The sequence below is a fragment of the Podarcis erhardii genome, assembly GCF_964252035.2.
Source record: "Podarcis erhardii genome assembly, chromosome: 9".
Taxonomy (NCBI): Eukaryota; Metazoa; Chordata; class Lepidosauria; order Squamata; family Lacertidae; genus Podarcis; species Podarcis erhardii.
Genome location: NC_138512.1, coordinates 19,900,294 through 19,922,498, shown reverse-complemented (window position 1 = coordinate 19,922,498; position 22,205 = coordinate 19,900,294). Strand labels below are relative to the sequence as shown.

The 22,205-nt window shown below is 39.4% G+C and overlaps 1 protein-coding gene across 9 annotated transcripts in view; it reads right to left on the bottom strand.

Annotated features, from left to right (window-relative positions):
• FRYL (FRY like transcription coactivator) overlaps nucleotides 1–22,205 on the bottom strand; it is a 141,172-nt gene that overhangs the window by 49,496 nt on the left and 69,471 nt on the right. For 6 of the 9 annotated variants that reach the window (XM_081875558.1, XM_081875559.1, XM_081875551.1 and 3 more), the window contains 17 exons: nucleotides 20,534–20,578; nucleotides 16,845–16,948; nucleotides 16,603–16,711; nucleotides 15,773–15,859; nucleotides 14,921–15,092; nucleotides 13,417–13,549; nucleotides 13,014–13,121; nucleotides 11,730–11,967; nucleotides 10,281–10,466; nucleotides 10,111–10,197; nucleotides 9,580–9,848; nucleotides 8,746–8,941; nucleotides 7,779–7,903; nucleotides 5,624–5,681; nucleotides 4,318–4,409; nucleotides 2,913–3,085; nucleotides 1,902–2,062 (listed from right to left, as the gene is read on the bottom strand). In XM_081875558.1, the coding sequence (XP_081731684.1) occupies nucleotides 1,902–2,062; nucleotides 2,913–3,085; nucleotides 4,318–4,409; nucleotides 5,624–5,681; nucleotides 7,779–7,903; nucleotides 8,746–8,941; nucleotides 9,580–9,848; nucleotides 10,111–10,197; nucleotides 10,281–10,466; nucleotides 11,730–11,967; nucleotides 13,014–13,121; nucleotides 13,417–13,549; nucleotides 14,921–15,092; nucleotides 15,773–15,859; nucleotides 16,603–16,711; nucleotides 16,845–16,948; nucleotides 20,534–20,578 (2,343 nt within the window). The remainder of the gene's footprint in view (nucleotides 1–1,901; nucleotides 2,063–2,912; nucleotides 3,086–4,317; nucleotides 4,410–5,623; nucleotides 5,682–7,778; nucleotides 7,904–8,745; nucleotides 8,942–9,579; nucleotides 9,849–10,110; nucleotides 10,198–10,280; nucleotides 10,467–11,729; nucleotides 11,968–13,013; nucleotides 13,122–13,416; nucleotides 13,550–14,920; nucleotides 15,093–15,772; nucleotides 15,860–16,602; nucleotides 16,712–16,844; nucleotides 16,949–20,533; nucleotides 20,579–22,205) is intronic. The other 3 variants (XM_081875555.1, XM_081875557.1, XM_081875552.1) reach the window with 2 other exon arrangements.

Genomic DNA, 22,205 nt, shown 5'->3' with positions numbered 1-22,205 from the left:
CAAACACACATATACAATTACATACCCTAAGTTTCTTTACCCACTTTCATTGACTTCCCCCCACCCCCTCCTCTTACATCCCAATTCCAGTATTAATTCAGCAAGTTCTTACCTAACCTCTTAAAGATATTCACATTACTTTTGAAAATTAAATTCTTTTGTTTATCTATATTCAACTATCCAATTCTCTTATAATCAATAATTTCTTTTTTTTTTTAAGGTCGGTCTAACTTCCCCTTCACAAATTTTCCCTTTATTATATTAATTATAGGTCACATTGACCAAGTAAAACAAAACATAACATTTTATAATTCTATTCTCTCCCCCCCCTGCCCCGGTTTCTGTCCCTTCCTAGACAAATGTCCAGAAAACAAACAAAAAATAGTTCTAGCCCGGATTCCTCACGTCCGAGGCGTCTGATTCTCTGTCAGTCCCTCTCTGCCAACTATATTGGTAGTCCTCTTTGATGGTCCTAAGACCCCGAAGGAGTTCAGTCAGAGTCAGATCATATTTTCTTTCATTCAGAATGCTAAAGAGTGTTTGCTGCGAAAGACCATCTATTTTTCCATACTCAAGAGAAAAGTCCCAATCATGTTGCTTTGTTCTTTCTAGTTTTAATATTCCAAGTACTCCAGGGGCTTCTCTCTTCTTCTTTCTCATCTTTCGCAGGTCTGTAATCCAGAGGTCTTCTTGCTCATACTCTAACGCTGCAGATTCTTGGTTGATATTTTCCACTTGTAGTGTCTGAACTCCTTCTTTTTTCTCTGTCAATTCCAAAGGCATCTCTTCCTGCTCAGCTGCAGAATTTTTATCATGCATCTCCTTTGTGCATTCAGCAGAGTTGTTTGTTTCAAGATTCAAGGTCATAAAAACTTTACTCAGAGCCATACTCTGCTCCTGCAGGATTCCCACGAGAAAGAACATTTTTTCTATCTCCGCCAGTAATTTTCCCTCTGCAGCCATTGTAATGTCACTAATTCCCCCTAGGGGGCTTTCAGTTATTTAGTAGTCCTTTTCCAATAATCTATTACTTTGTTATTATCAATACTTTGTTTCCAGTCGCCTCAGTCCAAATGTATCAGCTTTAATTCCAAGAGTTATTAAATAGCAAAATTCTTTACTTTGTCCGCCCGTTTGACAGCTTCTTTGACAGCTGTCAAACTCCTTTCACTTCTTCCTCCGGGACCCAAATAGGACACTCCCGGGTTTTTTGGGGGGGATACACACAAAGTTCCAAATTCCCTTTCTCTCCAGCACAAAAATCTTGTTCTATCAAATTTGTGAGAAACTTTTAAATCAACAAAACAGTATTCATTCCGCCTTAATTCTCCGTTCCTTGCTTTGAAACGTCAATAAGTAGAGGGGGTGCGGACTTCCCTTTAACACATCCCCCGATCGTGCCGAATTCACAGGATAAAATTTTAAAGTCCAAATTCCACTACTCACGGGTCCTTTGTTATCCAGTCCAAATTTTGGGAAGAAAGTCAGCGCTCTCCGGCCATGGCTTGCGGCTTCGCTCTACCGAGGTAGCGATCTACTCTCAGCACCACGCCACTCTCCGTACCCTCTCCGCAGCCTTTAAAAAGGCTCTTCGTGGGTCGGGGAGGGCGCTTAAGGTGCCCACCGAGTCACCAAGTCCGCAGGCTTCCGCGCCTGCGGTTTCTGAGGGTCCCCGTGTCGCCGGCACGGCAAGACCCGTCCTCAGTAGAGCCGATTCCCTCCGGAGCTCGGAGGGAATCCGCCATTAGCCGTTCGCGCTAACCCGGAAGTCTGGAACATTAATGTTTTAGGTGCGAGTGAAGGTTATCACAATCTTGAAATCGAAGCTAACGATATGGCAGCTGATGAAATATCACTATTAGTAAATATATGTTGGTAAAATATGTTCTTAAGAGTGTTACCTTTAATGCACAGTACTGATGTCTGTTTATTTGCATGTTTCTATCACTATATCTGTCCAGAGGAGTAAACATGATGCTGAAAGGTCCTGCCCAGTGACTGAACAACATAAAGAGGCTGTGTCGGAGGCTCTGCTGTGGAAAGACACTTCTTCTCTGGTGAACTACAAAAGCAACACAGATGAACAAAGCAAAAATCCTTTTTACATAAACCAAATATACCAACGATAGACAACAAAAACTTAGCTTGTCTTTTAAGAAACGAACAAACGTAAAGGTGAACTCTCTTAACCAGGGTTGCCTTCTATTCTTTACTGTCATCAAATCAAAGCTGTGCCTTAGACTCTTCTATGCAGAAATGTAACATTCCTTACCCAAGAAATAGATAAACCAACATATCTTTACAATGTGTAACATCAGGAGAGAATGGAGAAGTTAAATATATAGATGAAGACAAGGAACAAAATGTCTTTGAGTTGACTTGAAAAATGAGTTTCTACTGCCTTTACACTTTCATTGAATGCAAACTGTGGCAGCAATTGTAGCTAGGCCTTTTCTAGGGCCTTGTTTGCATCTAACAGTAATCGGCAGCAAGCCTTGGTCTTGAATGCTAACTCCCATCGTCCAACACAGCTGTAAGGCATTTGTGACAGATAGCTGAGCTAGATCAGAGCCTGGTCCTCAAAACCTCAGAACTCTGCCAGAGTGATGAATCGTCCTACTTTGTGTGAGGCAATAAGAAACGTGACTGGGCTTCATGCATCAGCGCAAACCATGGTTTATTAAAGCAAGGTTTTTAACTTACCACTACATGTGAATGCAACCAATGGAAAGCTGAACTGGAATGGATAATTTTAAAATATAGTAAACTTGGAAGAGCAAGATTTTTATGATAAATTTGATCATTAGCACGCTCCTCAAATGTAGAAATAAAAACAAAATTACTTATGACCATGACCTTTATTTGGGCTTGATGTACTAAAATGGAATAAAAATGAAACCTTTTCTGAATACCTGGAACATTCTGAATGATATTTGCCACTAAGGCACTAAAATGGCATCGGATATCTTTCAGTGTGTCAGAGTCCTTTTCATTTTCTGCTTCTAGGAGTTGCCTTGTTAGATCCACATACTCCAATAAAGTGTTGTTGAGGGAATGTGTTTCATTATCAAGGCCACCACTTGCACTATAAAGAAAACATGAAAATCACAAGATATACATATGAAAACACAGTCTTCTGGAATTAACATTCCCAAAGTTTCAGAAAATGTTTTCAGAGAGACAGAGAGCACTTAGTAGGAAATCTCTGAGCTACCAAGCACTTGAATCCTATAGTTGCTGCACTGCTGATGGTATATAGCACCTCTGCAACTAAAGCCATTCTGCAACTAAAACCATTTTGCCAAGCATATTCCTTAGTACTATGCAAAGCAACTATGACCACAGTACGTTGAGCTGTTCTGCATGCCGTAGTACAAGACATATAGAAAGCTCATCTCCTTTTGGTGAAGGTAATCACCAAAGGTGGACTTCCCACTCTGCCCTTTTTCTGAATAGCTTGGCCTGGGGGAAAATGGGGTGAGCATCTGGCCAGAGTAGTGAGCCGACCAGATCAGGGGGAATGTATAGGCTTCAAAAACAAAACAAAACAAAACATAAAAGAGCTAGAAAAAATGTCGGGGAAATGAGAAGGGTTGAGGCACACAAAGGAGATGATAGATCAATAATAACACAGTCACTATACAACCACCCAGGTGAAGGCAGAAATAAAAATTGATCTTAAAGGGCAATGAAACACAGAAAAGCTTCTTTAACTTTAACAGTGATTTCTGCCTTCAACCACTTGGGGAAGCTCAACTCTCACTTGATTTCGTCTTACCTGCATGTGATACTAATAGACATGGGATGTATATAGATTGCTTCGTACACTGAAGATATACAGTGGTACCTCAGGTTAAGTACTTAATTCCTTCTGGAGGTCCGTACTTAACCTGAAACTGTTCTTAACCTGAAGCACCACTTTAGCTAATGGGGCCTCCTGCTGCCGCTGTGCTGCCGGAGAACAATTTCTGTTCTCATCCTGAAGCAAAGTTCTTAACCTGAAGCACTATTTTTGGGTTAGCGGAGTCTGTAACCTGAAGCGTATGTAACCTGAGGTACCACTGTATTTAACTTTTACACTTGCACATCCCACACCTATAGCTATCCTCTGAGCTCGCTGTCTCGCGCGCTCTCTCTCTCTCTCTCTCTCTCTCACACACACACACACACACACACACACGGAAAGAGAGGAAGGTATCCTCTTTTCCTTGCACCCAGATGCCCCAGGTAGGTTTGGGCTTCCCTTTGCAGCATGTTAGTACTGCAGCTAAACCTAGTCGCATTTGGCAGAATCTTATTCAGAAACTTTGTCCTTACCTGTGACTAATGACACCAGCATCTGCCAACAGTTCAAATATCCGTACAAGCTGTACACGTAAAATATCTCGACGCCTGCGCCGTTTCATGTTCTGTCAGGAAAGATAAATAGAGCAGCACAGTTAAATTGCAACTGAGTATGACAGAAGGCTTCAAAACACCTGTTTTAGATAATATGCCATTTGGGGCATTTATTTCCTAGCTGGACAAACTAAATGAAGCACTATGTTGACAATTGCAATCTTTCCTTGATATTGCTATTTCCTGGCATTAGAATTTCAAAGTGATGCGCTATTTTGCAACGTGTTTTTTATACTACCAAAACAACTAGATATGTCTGCTTATATTTGCTACTAGGTTTCCAAGATATGTTCAGATAATACTTTTTAACATTTAGCATGAAACTTTATCAGGAAAGGCTCTTACTGCCTATTCACTATTGACAAAGAGGGTGGCACAATAATTACAAATCTAACAAAACTCAAACATGTCCAAGGAAGTATTTATCTTAAGCTCATCCAACAAATGGCACATGGGAAATAGATACTGTGCACAGCTCCTCTCTTGGAAAGTGTTAAAGAGAGATTTTCAATCAAAGTTCCTGATGCAGAACTCTCAGAGCTCAAAAGTCACTTGTACAGCCTAGCAGTAATATAATAAAAGAGAAACTTGTCACAGTAACCTCCAGCATAGTTGACTATAGAAGCTCAACTTAATCAGTCTATTTGATCTATGCTAGAGCCTAAGCACAGCTATGGAACAAGATTACGATAATTTAAATGTCATATAGCAGAAATGCACCCAAATTATGTATTACTACAGTCATCACAAGAGTCTCAATTGTGACAGGTAGTAAAAATAAGAACAGCAATGTCTGTCACTCAAGTGAACAGGATATTTGAGTTTTCCCTAAGCATACGATTTGTCCCTGCTGTGCAAATGAAGAAAACTCAAGCCACACTCAAACATCTGCTTTGTGTATGGATGCATAACTCCATGTAAAATCTCATTGGCAGGCTTGTTTTCTCCTGCTCTGGAGGGTAAGACTTTAACCAATGGCTTCAAGTTAAAAGAGAAGAGATTCTGAGTAAACATACGAAAAAACTTTCTGACAGTAAGAGCTGTTCCACAGTGGAACAGTCCTCCCCCGGAGGTTGTGGACTCTCCTTCCTTAGAGATTTTTAATCAGAGCTTGGATGGCCATCTGTCATGGATGCTTTAGCTGAGATTCCTGCATTGCAGGGAGCTGGACGAAATGACCCTTGGGGTCCCTTCCAATTCTACAATTCTATGATTTTATTATTACCTCTGGCCTTCTTTCAAGTGCTTCTTTAATTATAGGATGCAACTCTTCTATTAATTCCCTGGAAGAAAATTACAAATCATCATGAGAATACTGTAAAATCAGTAATTATGTCTCCAAATATTACAACCAAGCACATTCAGATATCAGTTTATGCTTTGATACATGTATTTAAATTTGCTTATGGTAACCTTAGGAACATATCTATCTATATACATATCTATTGTGAATTTTCATTAAGGTATTTTTAAAAAAATTAAATACCGTATTTTTTGCTCTATAAGAATCACCTTTTCCCTCCTAAAAAGTAAGGGAAAATGTGTGTGCGTCTTATGGAGCGAATGCAGGCTGCACAGCTATCCCAGAAGCCAGAACAGCAAGAGGGATTGCTGCTTTTTTTTCTTGTTTTCCTCCTCCCAAAACTATGTTCGTCTTGTGGTCTGGTGCGTCTTATCGAGCGAAAATACGGTACTTATCTGCCTTGCTAGCCAAAGCAGACCCAGAAACCTGACCCTGTTTCTCAGAGGAGGCAGAAGAAAGACTGGATCGCTGCAGGAAATGGAAGATGTTGCCTATTGTAGGCCCCCAGTCTTTTGTTCTAGGAAAGAGCCTGCCTACTAGCAGACAGTGAAGAGAATAGCCCAGTGATCTAGAATTCTAGTGGTGACAAGTAGTGAGGTGTACAGCTTATATGAGAATTGCATGACTAACACAAGCAAGGGGGGAATTGAATGTAGTTTAGATATTCAACTATGTTTGACAAAATATAGCAGGTTTCTAAATCCAGGCATTCCGTTGCTTTTCCCAATGGTGAGGAGTTTCTAAAAACATGCACATATAGACTTAACACCCAACAGTACTGGAATCCTCTTATGCTGATGGTATTATCATCTACTATCTACTTCACAGACTTTGAGAACCTTACAGAAGTCAATCTAAGCATGCAAATAGTGGCTCTCCAAAATAATCAACCAATCATCATCTTAAAACTCAGAAATCCTACACTGTCTTACTCTTTGTACAAGAAGAGTCATGAATCAATAGGATATATGGGAGACAAACTGCATGCTAACCAATACAATCTTTAGCCATTACAAAGTGCTGGCAGTGTCTCCCATTTTATAGTACTATTTTTAAAGGCAAGCAGGGGGCAACTCTGCTTGAATTGTTCACCAACCCCACCCACTTCCATATTAACTCCTTCCCATCTCATGCTAGTACCTACTTTTCACTTTCCCAAGCCTATTCTTGAAGCTATTTATATTGTCTATTCCACAGCCCTGCTTTGCACATACATTCAGTGATGATGTATGTTTCTATTCATCTTAAAATATCTTAATATCAAGCCGGTCAGTCAGCTTTTTCATTCAGAGAAGGTTCAATTCAGTTGATGTACATATATAAGTGTTTGTGTGTTAATAAAATACCTGTTCTACATTATTACACTCTATTGAGGGATTCATGTTAAAGACAATGCATAATACATCATGTGAAGTTATTATTGACTATTTGAGGACTCTGCATCTGTTATCTCTCTCCCATGAGGCAGCTAAGAAATGTAACAGGTAGAAGTTTGAGTAAAGTAGAGGTGGAAAGAGACTGAGAGGAAAAAGAGGTTTTAAACAAGTTTTGAGTACAACGAGAGTTGGTAAATGCTCTGATGTGTATTTTTCCTTGTTAAAACTGTTTTTTAATATAAAACCCTCAGTGCCTCTCCAACGCTGCTTTATTCAAGCTTCTGCTATTGTTTAAAACCACAATTTTCACTGTACTGTATCGCTATTTTTGCTTTACTTTAAAAATTCTGCTGTTGTTTAAAACCACTTTTTTCCTCTCAGTATTTCTTCAACCCTGCCGCTCTTTTAAACTACCACTTTCCTCTGCTTAGTGGAGAAACTGTGATACACAGAGACCCTTCTTTCCCCGCCACCAAGGCCTTGCTTTAACCTGCCCATGTCATTTACCACAGACGTGAGTTCTCTCCTTTTCTGCCCTGCCTCCTCCTTCCCCTTTCTCGGCCTTTAGATCCTTGGGAAACAACCAATGAAAACAGTGTGGTGATGTGATATATTGTGTGGTGCTACTTTAGGTAGTATTAGGAGCTATATAAACGGCCTACTAAATATACACCAAAATGAAAAGAATGTAAAACCATTACCTAAAAGCACCTGGGCTGGTCCTGCCAAGGCCCAGCACAAGGGACTCTGTAATTTCCATGCTTTCAGAGCGCATCATTGGAACAATGTGCTTAAACAAGGATGAAGGGGATGGAGCGCCAATTATCTAGAAACAGAAAGAGGATATCAGTACCTACTTATCATAATTCAGTTTGTAATTATGTTTATATCATTATAATAAACAAGAGCTGATGTTCAAGACAAGGCAATCAATGATGGAAAAAGGTTAAGAGAATCTCACAATTCCCATCTAAATGGATATTGCTAATACAGGGCTTGCCAGCTGCTGTTAACCTACTTTTTCTTCAGTGTTGGGTATCATCTTTGGAATACTTTCACAAGTAATTATGGTTTTATAATATCTCTAGTGTTTCCAATGTATGCTATTTCCATGCTTCTCACAACGGTGTGTTATGAAACCTTCCAACAAGCAGACTACAAAGAGGTCCAGAAGAAGTCGTCAGCTTCAGATATTTTTGCTAACAGCTTTTGACAGGCCTCAAATTTCTCTAATCATTTTTCAACCCAACTAGACCATTAGCCTTCACAATTTTCCACATTAATAAGTCAACAATGACTTTATATCTAATGCAGACATCCTTTCATTTGACTCCAAAAGACTGCTGCTTATTATTTTCATCAACTCTTCTAGCTTTTATATTTATTTATTTTATTTATTTATAGGAAAATTTATATCCTGCCCTTCTGCTGCTTATGTTCTGAACAGGGCAGCTTACAATTAAAATCAACACAAAATACAAGATCTTGGGGGAAAAGAGTGCCATTTATGATTGAGGATGGCTTCAGAGCAGGATCAATAAACCAACCTTGCACTTTGCCATTTCTTTTGTTATCATATGAAAATAAGGGAATCACAGATTACATTGCCTATGCATTTCTGATATTTCAAAAATTTTCAAGTTGCTCAGAAGCACTGAGTGAACATACTTTTGAATCAATGCTGTAGCCACTATCTGGAGTAGACGCCAGCGTCTCAGGAGGGGAGCATCTAACAGAACCTGCAGATGCAGAAGAGGATGTAGAAGTTGCTGCACTGCAGCAAAGAATCAGGTAATTTCTCCAGAGCCCAATATAGGAGTCGCTGCTTATAGCAGTATTTACTTTCTTGGCATTGATAGGGCTGCTGTTTAAAAAAAGAAGAGAAAAGGAAAGAAAATGGATTGTTGTTGTTATTGTTTTTTAAAGAGCTCTTGTAATGTACTGAATGTCTCTGGTTAATATGATCTCATTATTCAACAAAGATACCACAAAACTAGGAATGTGCATAGTTTGCCTGCATACATATTACGAAGTCTGGCATAAGATAAGCCTTCGAAGAAAATCTTTACACACAGTTCTCAGGACTGCAGTGGGGAAATCCTCTACCATAGTTTTTCCCAATTCTGTATAAACTCCAATAATGAATCAACCTTTTAAAAAGTGCGTGTATATTTTGTTCTAGCTTTCCACATACTTTCAATAATGTCTTCTGTTTTTATATTGCTTTATCCAAATAAATTAATATTAGCTAGGGTTGCCATATCCCACCAAAACAGGACATGTCCGGGAGATCCCAGACGTAAGGCAACCCTACGTTAGCAAGCTAATGTCAATGCAAGACTTCCATGTTCATGAAAGAAACTGGGGTTATTGTTTTTGTTTATTATTATGGTATGTATTTTTGTCTTTTTATATTGTAAACCACCCTGTGATCTTTGGATGAAGAGTGGTATAGCTGTTGTAAGAAGAGAAATAAAAAGTTCTATTAAGAAAGGCACTTACTTTATGTCAACCTGTGGAGACAACAGTTGGAGTCTGGTATAAGCAAACATCCAGGCATAGCTCACGGCTGTAGGGCAGTGCTTTGGAAGATATTCCTGTTTCATAAAACTGGAGAGGCTAATAATCCAAGGGTCTTGACCCTGAGTTACATGTGCAAATATCCATATATGTGATGGACTGACAACATCAAACTGATGGCTGATAGGAGAGGAGCTCCAGTCAGCTAATGTTTGTAAATCTATTGAACTGGGACAGTACAGTAACGTAGTCTGTGTATATAAACAAAAATAAATCAGTTTAGTACACATGAATTTGTTTTAAAGTGTGCCTTTGTGGCTCAGAAAGAACATAATGCTGCCTCTCTCTTAACCATAAGTTAGCAAGTGGGCTACAGGATTTCCCTTCCCTGCTCCCTCTCCAGCATAGATTCTCCCCACTTCCCCTCTGTCAGCATTAACTACAGTATAATCTTATGTTTACAACAACACTAGCCATGAGTAACAGTTTCTTTTTTTAAAAAAAGAACCATACCTGATCAGCACCAGTGAGATGTATGAAACTTTCAAGAATAGATGAACTCAGTCTGTCCATTACATCTATTGCCAACTCTTCATCACCCTAAAAATTACAAATACATGTTGCATGACAAAGTCAATGAATATTAAGATAAGACATTTCAGTACATGTGGCAATTAGCTTACCTTAGAAATGTCTAGGACTGTGAACAAGGCCCTTATCTCTTTAAGACAACTGACAGCTAATCGTCTAGTGGCAGATCTTGGGCTACAGAGAATGACCAATGCAAATCCTTCTACCACGTGGAATACACTTGAATAAGGACTCTTTTCCAAGGGAAGGGTAGGAGCTGTTCCATTGGCTACACCACGCTAAAAGGAAAAACAGGAGTTACTGAACTCAATGGGACTTATTTATCTGTATTAATTATTATTAGCACGTATGCTCACTCTTTCCATTTTTATTTTCTGTGTATACTAGGACTACAGAAAGCCAGGCAAAATATTGCTGCTAATTACACTATTGTTATGATCCTCCTACTCAGAAGCAGCAAGATCAAAAAACAAGCAGTACCAAAGCAGTTAAGGAATAAAGGAAAAGGATGGAGAATGCAATCTCTGTACCCCTTACAGCAAACTTTTCTAACATGGTGCCCCTCCAGATGTGCAACTCCCATCAGCCAGCATGGTAAAGTCAAGTAACATTTGGCAGGCACCATATTGTGGAAGACTGCTTTTAAGCCTTTCTATAAGCAAGATATTGTTTCCTAAACAACTCAAATTCATCCTAAACTTCGTAACATGTTTCTTCTTCTACTTCACTATTCCTGTGTCTACAACCTGTGCCATTCTTTTTCTTATTTTTACCAGCATTTCCATTCTGACTAGTCTGTAGTAATTTTTCTATCTGAAGAAAATATAACTTTGTGACACTGGTGGGTGTCCCCCCCCCCCAATATAATTTTTATTGAATTTTCTGTTTTACAATTTAAAGTACTCATTTACATCCTTAAGAAATCTATCACTTCCATCCTTCTCTTTCTATGGTTCATTTTACATATAATAAATCCCTGCATATTTTACAAAAAACTATACCATTCAGTATTCCATTATTGCATCCATGAAAACTTATTTACACTGTTGAATTTATCTTAATGCTGCCAGCGTTTTCAGCTGTACACAATTATTTCCCATATATTGAATAAAAACTTTTCAATCTTCTTTAAAATTTAAATGTTCTTCTTGTTCTCTTATTGTATATGTTAAGTCTGCAAGCTGCACATATTCTGTCAACTTAAGTTGCCATTCTTCTTTGGTTGGGACCTCGTTCGTTTTCCATTTTTGGGCTAACCAAACATGGGCCGCAGTAGTGGCATACATAAATAACCTTTTTTGACACCTGGGAATTTCAGTCTGAATTATCCTAAACAGAAAGGACTCTGGGAAAGTACTTTTAAACATTTTTTTTCCAATTCATTATGTATTATTTCCCAATACTCTTTTACCCTTTTTACAAGTCCATGTGATTTGATAAATGGTGAAATATAATGCAACTTAGTCCCAAATAACCGTGAGGAATTTATGGCTGTATTAAGGCATACACACTGACAATAGCTTCGTGCAGCACAGTTGTACCTGAGCTTCTTGGTTCTTATTTTGCACTTGGACTGCTTGTTTCCACTGATTGATTAGCTGCACTAGCATCTTGACTGCATTGTCCAGAAGTGTTGGATGAACATCAGTGACCTCACGAACAATAAAATATACAAATCCTGACAGAACATCTTCCCTCCAATCTGGAAAATCCAGCATTAATGCTTGCAACGTATTGAAAGCCAGGGCACGCAGTTCCTCATCCATGTGAATTGTCAACCTGTGGGGAACCAAAGTTGCTGTTTAGAACTAAAGGGAAGAAGTTAACACTTTACGGAAACATGGTTCAGGATGGGAAAGATGGACGGCAACAGTAGTAGGGAGCGTGGTGGGGCTCTGCCTGGCCTCCCTCTAAGTCACTATTGCATACCGTGACAGGAGGCAAGGGAAGCGGTGACAATCTTATATTAAGACTGTAAGCCACCTTGCAGACATTGAGTGGACAGGATTGTATTCAACTAAGTCCTACTCAGACTAAACCCACTAAAATCAGTGAACCCAAGTTAGTTTGCATTTCTTAGTGCAGAAAGTATTGATCTGATGTGTAAAGATCTTTCCTATTCTAATTAATTCAAGAGGGGTCTGGAAGCTTCTCTATGTGAAAGAAACAAGCAGAAGGTTCATGGTGTTTGGGTTATACCTTCAGAGAAGTTGAATACAGCTAGCTTAAACTGGTTCTCTTATCTCTTCTGTCAAGGTCATGCTGACTATAAAAGTAAGGCCAGAAGGAGCCTGGGTTTCACTTTCTATTTCTATATCTTTTCCTTCTAGTGTGGTGTTCTGTACATAGTATGCTTAGTGTTAAGGTTTAGACTTCTTATAAGTTATTGTAAGTTTAAGTTAGATCTGCTGTAACTGGATTTCTTATGGACAGTGCCAATTCTGAATGTATTGGATTTGTGACCATTATGCTCATTTGCCTTCAGTAGCAGTAAAGCTCTACGGGATGAAATACAATTGCCTCTGGTCTATTTTTGGGGAATCCTGCAACGTGTTTAAGTTTTTATCCTGCTAACTATACATTAGAATCTACTCTGGATCAATATTGAGTAAATTTCAATAACAGTCAGGTCCATTCACTTCAATGGGCCTTCTCTGCGTAGGATTAGCTTTGAAGACCACCCAAAAGGTTAAATAATCAATCTATTCTGCCCTATTGCAAAAATATTAATCATTCAAATAATATATTGATAATTTTAACCACAGTTTCTGAAATTCATCTTTAATACTGTAAATAGGTTTTCTCATTAAAGGTTCAGTCTCTACCTTGCAAGCAGTTCAATAAGGTCAGTTCTGCTCATGCCATCTGGAATTAGCCTTGGGATAGCAGCAATACAAGTTCTAAATAAATCAATTTTCGGTTTTCTCTCACCGCTGTGAAAATAAAGCAGGTTTAAAACCATCAAAGGAGAGTTGACATAGAGCTCATTAGCGCATTAGATACATGCATTAGGAATTCAATTGTGGATTTTAAACATTTTTGATGATAAACTGATACACATTTTATTGTAACTTGATTTCTATAGGCGCAGTTCTAGAACTGCTAAGCCCTGTTGACTACAGTGGAGCCTAACAATGCTTAACAATGCAGGATCATGCATCAACTCTCTTTCAGATATAAGGAGTACTGCAATGAATCAGATATAAGCATGATTAATTTGTTACGTACGTGATCATGTCTTCCGGTTCCTTGTTAGACATCTGAATACTAGTCATGCACATTGGCCTTCCAACTTCTTTGTCTAGATGTCTAAGGATACTGTCCAGTGCTTTTCTTACTTGAGGATAGTATATTGACATTCCTGAAGAGGGAACACAGTTCAACAGCGCTTGATCCTCAACCGTGTACTTTAGTTTAACTTTCACCTTTTTTGAGTCATACTAGATACTTATTTTTGCATTGATCCTGAAGCCACCGTTTGATGGTGAATTCCACTGAGGCTTAGTTCAAGTAAGGTGTTTTTTAAAGATAAAGGACATTCCAATGAGAAATAAATTAGCCTTGGGACAGGCTAATCTTTTAGAACAGAGATATCTTGGTAGTCAAACAAAAACTTGTGGATGCCACACAGGTCCCTCCAACTGGGTGGGGTGTGTTCCTGATTCAATTTTGTGCCCTGAAGGTCAAGTTCAAGCCATAAAACTCTCTATTCTCAGAAATCTTATATTTTTCTTGTAGTTGTAGTGTACTTTTTAAGAACTACATGTGCATAAAAAATGCAGTGCACATGCACGCGCGCGCACACACACACACACACACACACACAGGAAAATCCTTGGGCTCACTTGGATTGACAAAGACACCAGCCAGGAATATAGGAGCAAAGCAGCAGGCTCTAGGCCTGATCTTTATTCAAAAGACTCTTGCAACAGGACTTCAACCCACCACATGGAAGAAGCAGAAGAAGCCTCGAACAAAGGATAGCTCCAACTTTTATAAGTTTTCCCTTATACCCATAACACACTTAGTGAAGCATCATGCACACATCACAAATACATCATAGTTATGTCACATTATGGGAGGGGTTTCTGGCAGAAACATGATCATCAGGTTTGCCCCAATCTCTCCCTTGACCTATATTTACAAGTTCCTGGGTTTCCCAGTGAGGTAATCACACTTCTTTGTCCTGACTGAGAACCTAATCTGGTTTTGGGTTCTGGCTTTGGCTACGTTAAGGACTGACAGTCAGAGAATGAATGGGTAAGGATGCGTATGATAAGTTTCTAGCTCTTAAACTGGAAAGCTCTGAGCAAGAGAAAGGAATGGATGGTTCATATTTCCACTTTTTATTATCTATTAATTATACTTGTACACTGCTCTTCAATGACGCTTTATGGATTGAATATGGGAGTATATTGTATTTAATTATGGGGTATCAGAGTTTTTAGGGGGTTAACCAGGCTGGGATAGCAGGCTTATTGGTTTCTGAATGTCTGATGTAGATTTTTTTCAATTTCGTTGTTCTGTATGGGCCAATGACAATAAATATTATCGTATCATGCGAGATATGCACTTCTACTGGCCCTTGCAGTAATAAAAAAATTGATCCACAGGCTGATTTAATTTTAAAATGCACTATTAGATTTGTTAAGAAATAAAACACTGCGCTTTTTTGTACCATTATGATTCTTATACATTCCATTCTCCCCCTTCAATACCATCACCGACTAACCTATAACTTTTGCTTCTTCATCTGTCAGAGTTTTATTGAGAAAAATCTTCTTGACCCGGAGGGTGTTTCCTGAGGGAAGTACAACACCTGTAGTTGGCATAGGTGGTTCGCCGTCCTTCTGTTGTAAACTGTCTGCTATCACAAGGAAGACTCTGAGCCCTATATTCATTCTCTGCAGAAGGGAACATTTATTAGCAACCTAGGCATGCTATTGCAACTCATGTTAAGTTACATTTTACAATATGAATATTCTTCTCTCCATCTGCATAGGAAGTGCTCAACAGGCCAAACATCTCCACAAAACATCTTACTAAATGACCATTAAAAGTTTGCTAACCTTTGCAAAATAATGTATTCTAAAGAAGATATAAAAACTCAAGGGTTCTATTGAGTAAACCAGGAGTGGCCTATGTGATGCCCTCCAGATGCCGATAAGACTACAACTCCCATGAGCCTCAGCCAGCATAGCCAATGGTTGGGGATAATGGAGGTTGTAGTCCAATAACATCTCGAGGACACCAGGTTCGCTAACCTATTGGTTAGCCTCAAATCAGGTTCCTGTGCAAGTCAATCCCAAAAGGACACATTGCATGCGTGTACCAACCCAGCATCTGGCAGACAAAGATGCAGTCAAACTAGTCCTGCCTACATGGATTAGGAGCATATATGCTCAAGAATATAAAGACTGTAGACAGATTCTAGATCTGAATTGTCTGAAAACATTGGCAAAGTTCTGGAATTTCTAAGGAAACGCACTGCTGTGAACCTGCTTCAGAATGGCATATGAAATTGACTGCCTTACAAACAAACTTAAAAACACAACAATTATTTTTAGCTCCAATTTTGTTTTACCTCTGGATTAATAGTGAAGGTTTTAGGTGATTTCCCAACGCTGAGAAGATCAAAAATGATTTCTTTCATTGCGAAATCCAAGCGTTCCTAAGAAGAAAATCATGTCTTCGTAAGACTTTTCGTAAACTGTAGCACATAATCAAAGCCAATAAAGTGAATATTAGAGCTTTGTGTTTTAGGATAACTGGCTCAAAACTACTTACTATTCTTAAGTGAATTCTCTATAATGCAGTGTACCAGTATTGTTTTTATTTTAATGCAAATTATTTGAAAGCAGAAAGTTTTTCAAATGTAGATTGTTTTTAAATGCTCTACTACAGGAAAGAGTTTCCAGTGATGTATTCAAAACAGTGGTGTGTGTGTGTGTGTGTGTGTGTGTGTGTGCGCGCGTATATCTTGCAAGCCTGCCAACTCTTTTGGCAAATAAGAGTTATGCAAAGGAAGGATTTTGCTCTTGTTCTTGTCAAAAAGCAACAGCTAGAGCAGTGGTTTTCAAATTTTACTCTGGAACCATGGGGTTTCTCAGAGGCTTATTATTATCCTCAATGAAGATATGAGCGGCGGCAGACAGGTTTCACTCAAAGACAGCTTGCCTATCACCATTGACTATCCCTGCTACATGAAATCAAAGGGGAGCACTGAGTGTGTTCTAGGCTTCCTTTTCAGCTCACTAATGCATAACAGACCAACATAAAGCAAATGTGCATCCTGTAACATGTTTGTAAGTTCTCTGAACCTGCAGCAGGTTCCTTGGTAGGCAATATGGAAAGGTGGCAAATTTGAAAATAGGAGTGTTACTGTGCATTGAAACAAACTGCAGAAGGGCTCACCTGAGCAATGAATTGAATAATTTTTACAAATATGTTCAGAGGTGTGTCTCGAGGGACCACACTGCGAGACCCTTTTGGGAAAAGTGCCGATACAATGCTCATGAGGCGGCTGCAGAGGAAACAATTGAGAGAGCCGCATTGAGAAAACCCAGCAAGAGTATTATCATAAAATAGTCACGGTACTTTTCAATTTGAAGGAAAAAGTTACAAAGGTTTCAAATATACTGAACCAAACCGCTTACCTTTGTGTCACAGTGTTGCTTTCACATTTTATTCTAATAACATAAACCCATAATAATCTATACAGCGATTCCAGTGCAACTCGAGACATTTTGGGATCTTTGTTCTGTTAAAAATAATTTTAAAAAGAGAAATATTATGTTATGTATAGGACTTCATTTTGAATGGATATTTTAAAAACACTATTAAAACACTAATTTAAATAGATTACATTTCATTATTGGAAATCTATGCTGTAATACATTTGTGACCAAGAGCCCTTACCACAAACAGCATATGTATGATGCACCGGCTGCCACACAGGGCTTCTAGGAAATGACGATGTGACATAAGCACTGATGCAAAGCAGAAGGATAATCACAGGCCTGCCCTTCTACAACACTCAGCAAGCAAGAGCAAGAGCCAGAGCACTTTCTCCACCCCATCCCATGAAAACTGTACTAGTAGAATCTGAGTGCAGGTTCTAGGAAGGCAGGAGTGGTATTCTGAGCTGGCTGAAGCACCCACTCCCCATTTCCCTCCAGTAAGACTGTCTTGGTCTCTTCTACTTTCAGGGGCATGGGGGCTATGTTGTAGCCGGAGTGGAAGTGCCACATGCATTGGAAGCAGGAGCATTCCTCTTCCCCTCTCTTTTGCCAAGAATAAAAGCTGTCTGTTCCTTCCACAACACAACTGCTTTCAGTCCGGTCCTGGTTAATAGGTTCTATGAAAATGACTCCCAAGTATGCGTGCATAGAATTGTAGCCTTAGGGTACAAGCGCACTTGAGATTAAGTCCCAAAACTGCATGGGACTTACATCTAAGGAAACAATCACAGGAAACAGCTTTATGGTTGCTCTGAGCCAGTGAAGGAGTGTCTTACAATTCTTACCTCCCTTGCTCCCTGTATTCTTAACTCCACAGGGCTCCCTTTCACTCGCTCACCAATAAGCTACTTCTTATTGGAAATGATACTATAGAGTTCTGACACACAAAGGACATTTTAGAAGGTGGGAGGCTCTTGGCTAGGAAGCCTGATATGGAGAGCTATAGGGGACCGGGTTTTACATAGCAGTTGTAATTTAGCAGCCATATCTTTGGTGGAAGTCCTTTGGTTAGAATTATTCTACGTATGTATCGCATTCACACTGAGACAACCTCACTAGTTCTCAATGCTGACTTTGTTGTGCAAAGCCCTAGTATGTTTAAATCACACATTCCTTGTTCACCATTTCTTGTCTTTATTTGCTTGCTCTGATCACCCACCTGCACATACCAGAGTTAGGAACCATTAGATGGACCCAAACTATGTTAGCTGAACTTAGGTATCACTGAAATCAACCAGAGGAGTTAACTCCAACTTCAGCTGCACTGAAATTTTAAGTATAGCTACCTTAGTTTGGATTCAACCCTACACTATTATAGTTACATACATACTAATGCATTGGGGGGACTGTGGGGTAAATTAATTAGAGGTTACTTTTCTCCATTTTCAGCTCACTTCAGTCTGATGAACCTCTCTCTGACAAAAGACACCCACCAAAATAAGGCATTTATCACCAAAGAGTAAATAGTGAAAATTTAGGTAACTATTTTAGCAAATATTTGGGGGGTGAAGAAATAGCTCTTTGTTTGCAAAATTAAATGAAAACAGCTAAGGTCCCTCAGTGTTCTGCCAACACAGAATAGTTGACAGTTCTCCCTTTTTCATGTTTTTCCTTAGGAGGGACAAGCTCCTGGAACAAAATGAAGCCATTGCTAACACGTTTTCATTCTGGTTAGGCTTCTCTCAAAAGCATACGCTATTATCCCTCTTCTAGAAGAATAATTCAGAATAGCAATCCATCAGGTACATCACTTAACATGTTCAAGAAGAAGAGTATTAATTTTTCTTACTTCATAAAAATTCATGGGCAGTCATTCACTGCAGAGCAGAAAAGACCTTATCGGTTTAGGGGGCAAAGGGGGGGATCTGAATGCTCAATAGCTTAGCAAGCTGCTAGCTTTCTAATGTTGTCTGCAAGGCTTCAGGTGGAGAGTGGGAGCTATTAAGAGGCCTCAGCACCTGATGTGGGCAACAACAAGCAAGCTCCAAGCTCCTGCTGCTCTCTAGCAATGTATTTAACTCCTGAGCAGATTAAGAAATCTGCCTACTTAGCATTATTTCTCTTTGGGAGACACCAGCCAACAAGGCACGTGTAAAGTAACTGACTCCATGATTCACTTAATCCCAGCAGGTTCTGCTCCACTATGTACTACAGGGAAGAATTGTACAATATCTAGTCCTAAATTGTACCTACTTAGTTTCCACATTAGTTCACTCTTTAACATTAAAACTTGAAATGAGATAACAAATACATTATTGATGAATGGAGTATGTGTTCATGCCTGTGAGAATGGGTGAAGGGCGTGTAAGAGAGAATGAATGGATTACTGTGAGACATATGTGTCTTGTTTTTTATGTGCACGTACATGTACAATGGAAGAGAATCAGAATGGATGGGGTGTACGTAAGAGACAGAACAGATGATGGATGAATGGGGTGTGTGCTTGTGTATGTGAATGGATAAACTGATGTGTGGCAGGAAGAAAATGAATGAAGAATAAATGAATTTTGTGTGTGTGTGTGTGTGTGTGTGTGTGTGTGAGAGAGAGAGAGAGAGAGAGAGAGAGAGAGAGAGAGAGAGAAGGCAGTGATGATATGGGGGCATCAGGTGACTCTGGCCCCACCTACTGCTGGCATGCAGCAGATAGATTATCCCTGAGAGAATGTGGCCCTTGACAAAGGGCAACCACTCTTCCTTTAGAAACTAAACTCAGTCACTGCAAACAACAGCATTCCAAGAAATAAAGATTAAAAGGAAGCCAATATTGGTTCAATCCTCAATACCATTCTCCCACTGGTGTCTTTCAAACATTTTCGATAAGCTCAGAGCAGATCCACAAATAAAGTTACGTAGTTTTCATTCTTGATTAACGTAAACATGCTGTGCTTCACTCCACTGCAATTGATCCAAGTCAACTACGTATAATGAATGGTGGTGGTTTTTCATTATACTTACAAGCTACACACTGAATCGGGGACCTCGGCATCATAAAATGCTCAGTTCAATCCAAAGCACAGGGATGAATAGAGCAGAGATTGGGAACCTGTGGATCTCCAAAGGTTGATGGACCTCAACTCCCATCAGTACTAGCCAGCATGGCCAGTGGTCAAATATAACGGCAGGTGTAATCCAAGAGCATCTGGAGAGCCACAGGGTGCCATATCTGGAACAGAGGATGCAGATATGAAAAATCATGCACATACCTCCTCATTCTTACAATGCCCCTAGCACGGTCTACATGTTCTCATATTGACAAGGAGAGGAGAAAGGGAGAATGTGGTACGAAAGCCATAGCTCCCCCCCCCCCCCGAGAAAACTTATTTCTTTGTGCACTCACATACATGAAGCATTTTTAACAAGTGCAACAGGAATGTAATTAGCATTAAACTATACCACGTGTGCAGCTGTTTCTTCTATCCACTGAAACTAAATTACTCCTGATTTTCCTTTCAAAGATTAGCTACTATTTCTGCAGTTGCTTCTTCACACTGTGATTGCAGTTTGCATACAACCAAAGAGGACATACAATGCAACAATCAACCCCCCCCCCCAAATAAGTCAGACAAAGCTATTTCTTACTTGGCTAATACAACATATTAACTTACCTGGAGAGTTTCTATTTGTTTTCTGATACTGTTGTTAGATGGCATCTAAATAAAGCAATGCAAGACAGCAAAACATAACAAACATGAGAACGGGAAGCACATGCATGTTAGATGAAAAAATAAAATAATAAAAAGCACAAACAGAAAGCTGCTTACGGGGGCTCTATTCAGCAGAAACACTTTTCTTTTTGCAGATAAGACACCACTGCCAGCTACCTGCAGTAGTGGTGTGGGTTGCAGAACATCTTCTTCCTCCTCCTCCTAGTGGTAATGGTGTTGCTCACCAGAACAGAGACAGGGTGGAGTAGGAGGGTAGTGAGGTTGCCACCTCCAACCCAAAGGTACCTGCTCTCACCCTGTAAGTGGCAGCCCCACTGCCACCAGGAAGACACTGATGCCACTCTGTCCCAGCCTTATGCTCATTAGCTCGGACTGCAGAATTGAAGGCAAGCGTACTCTGGTCTCTGCCACTAGTCAGGTGGCCATGGCAATTTGAAGGCTCCACTCCTGCCTTCCAGGAAGAACATCATGCCAAAGGGGTGACCAGCCTAGCTTCATTCATGAGCCAAAGGAGCTACAGACCATCTGCTTCACTCCTCCTTCAAGGGAGAACACTCTGCACCAGTTGCCTGTTACCCTAGGGCTTCAGAACCAAAGGAAGATATACTCTAGTCTCTGCCATTAGCCAGGGCACCAAGGACCACTATATGTTTTTTAAAAACATAAATAAAAACCCGCCTTATATTTTCAAATTATTTCTGAAAGTGGAAGAAATTCAAATCAATTGTTATAGGCATTTGCCAACTTTAAAAAAAGAGAGAGATCAAAATCTCAATATACAGCAGGAATATTGTTGTAAATTCTAGTCTGAAAGTTTGGCATCTGAGATGAAATCCTCATATACAGTTAGTACTGTAAATGTTATGTGCCATTTCTGTTGAACAGAGCCCCATAATAAAATGTTGTGTTGTTAAGGGTCAACAAAACTATGTTAAAGTATCAAACACATGCTTTATGAGTTCTAATTAAAGTCCCTAACAACAGAAATTTTATGCATCCATTGCCAGCAATAAGGGTTTTTCTAAATAAAAGAAGTGAGAGATACCAGCATCCCTCCTGTATAAGCTACACAGAGAAAGCTTAAATAGCAAGTAGACAGAGACAAACAAAAAGTAGACATTGCAAAATAGCTGCAAATGTGTAAAGGAAATAGACAAAACCTTGACACGATATAAAATTATATGTGGAGATGATCCTACAGTAAAACACCTAGCTGCTAGATTTTGCATGTTTCACTATTATTTACGTAGTTTAAAACAGGTACAATTCTGAAGTTTTCGCAAAGGCAGATGCAAGAAACACTTATAACAAGATGAAATACAAGACTCCAGTTGTTAATATCAACCTATCACCAGCAGAAATTCATTAAATATTTTGCCTGTATACAACATAAAATTCTTGTTAAATCCATTTTATCAAAGGAATGAAAATATATATACCCTGTGAAGTCCTTTGAATTCAGTAACAGGGAAAACATGTTTTCAGCTCTTCCATTGAAATAAGCATGACTCAAAAGTGGTCATCTGTGGCCAATTTCACTGTAAGCAAGTCTTTAGACCATACCCTAACAGTATGGAAATGGCATGTTTACTATGCCCATATGACTGAACCC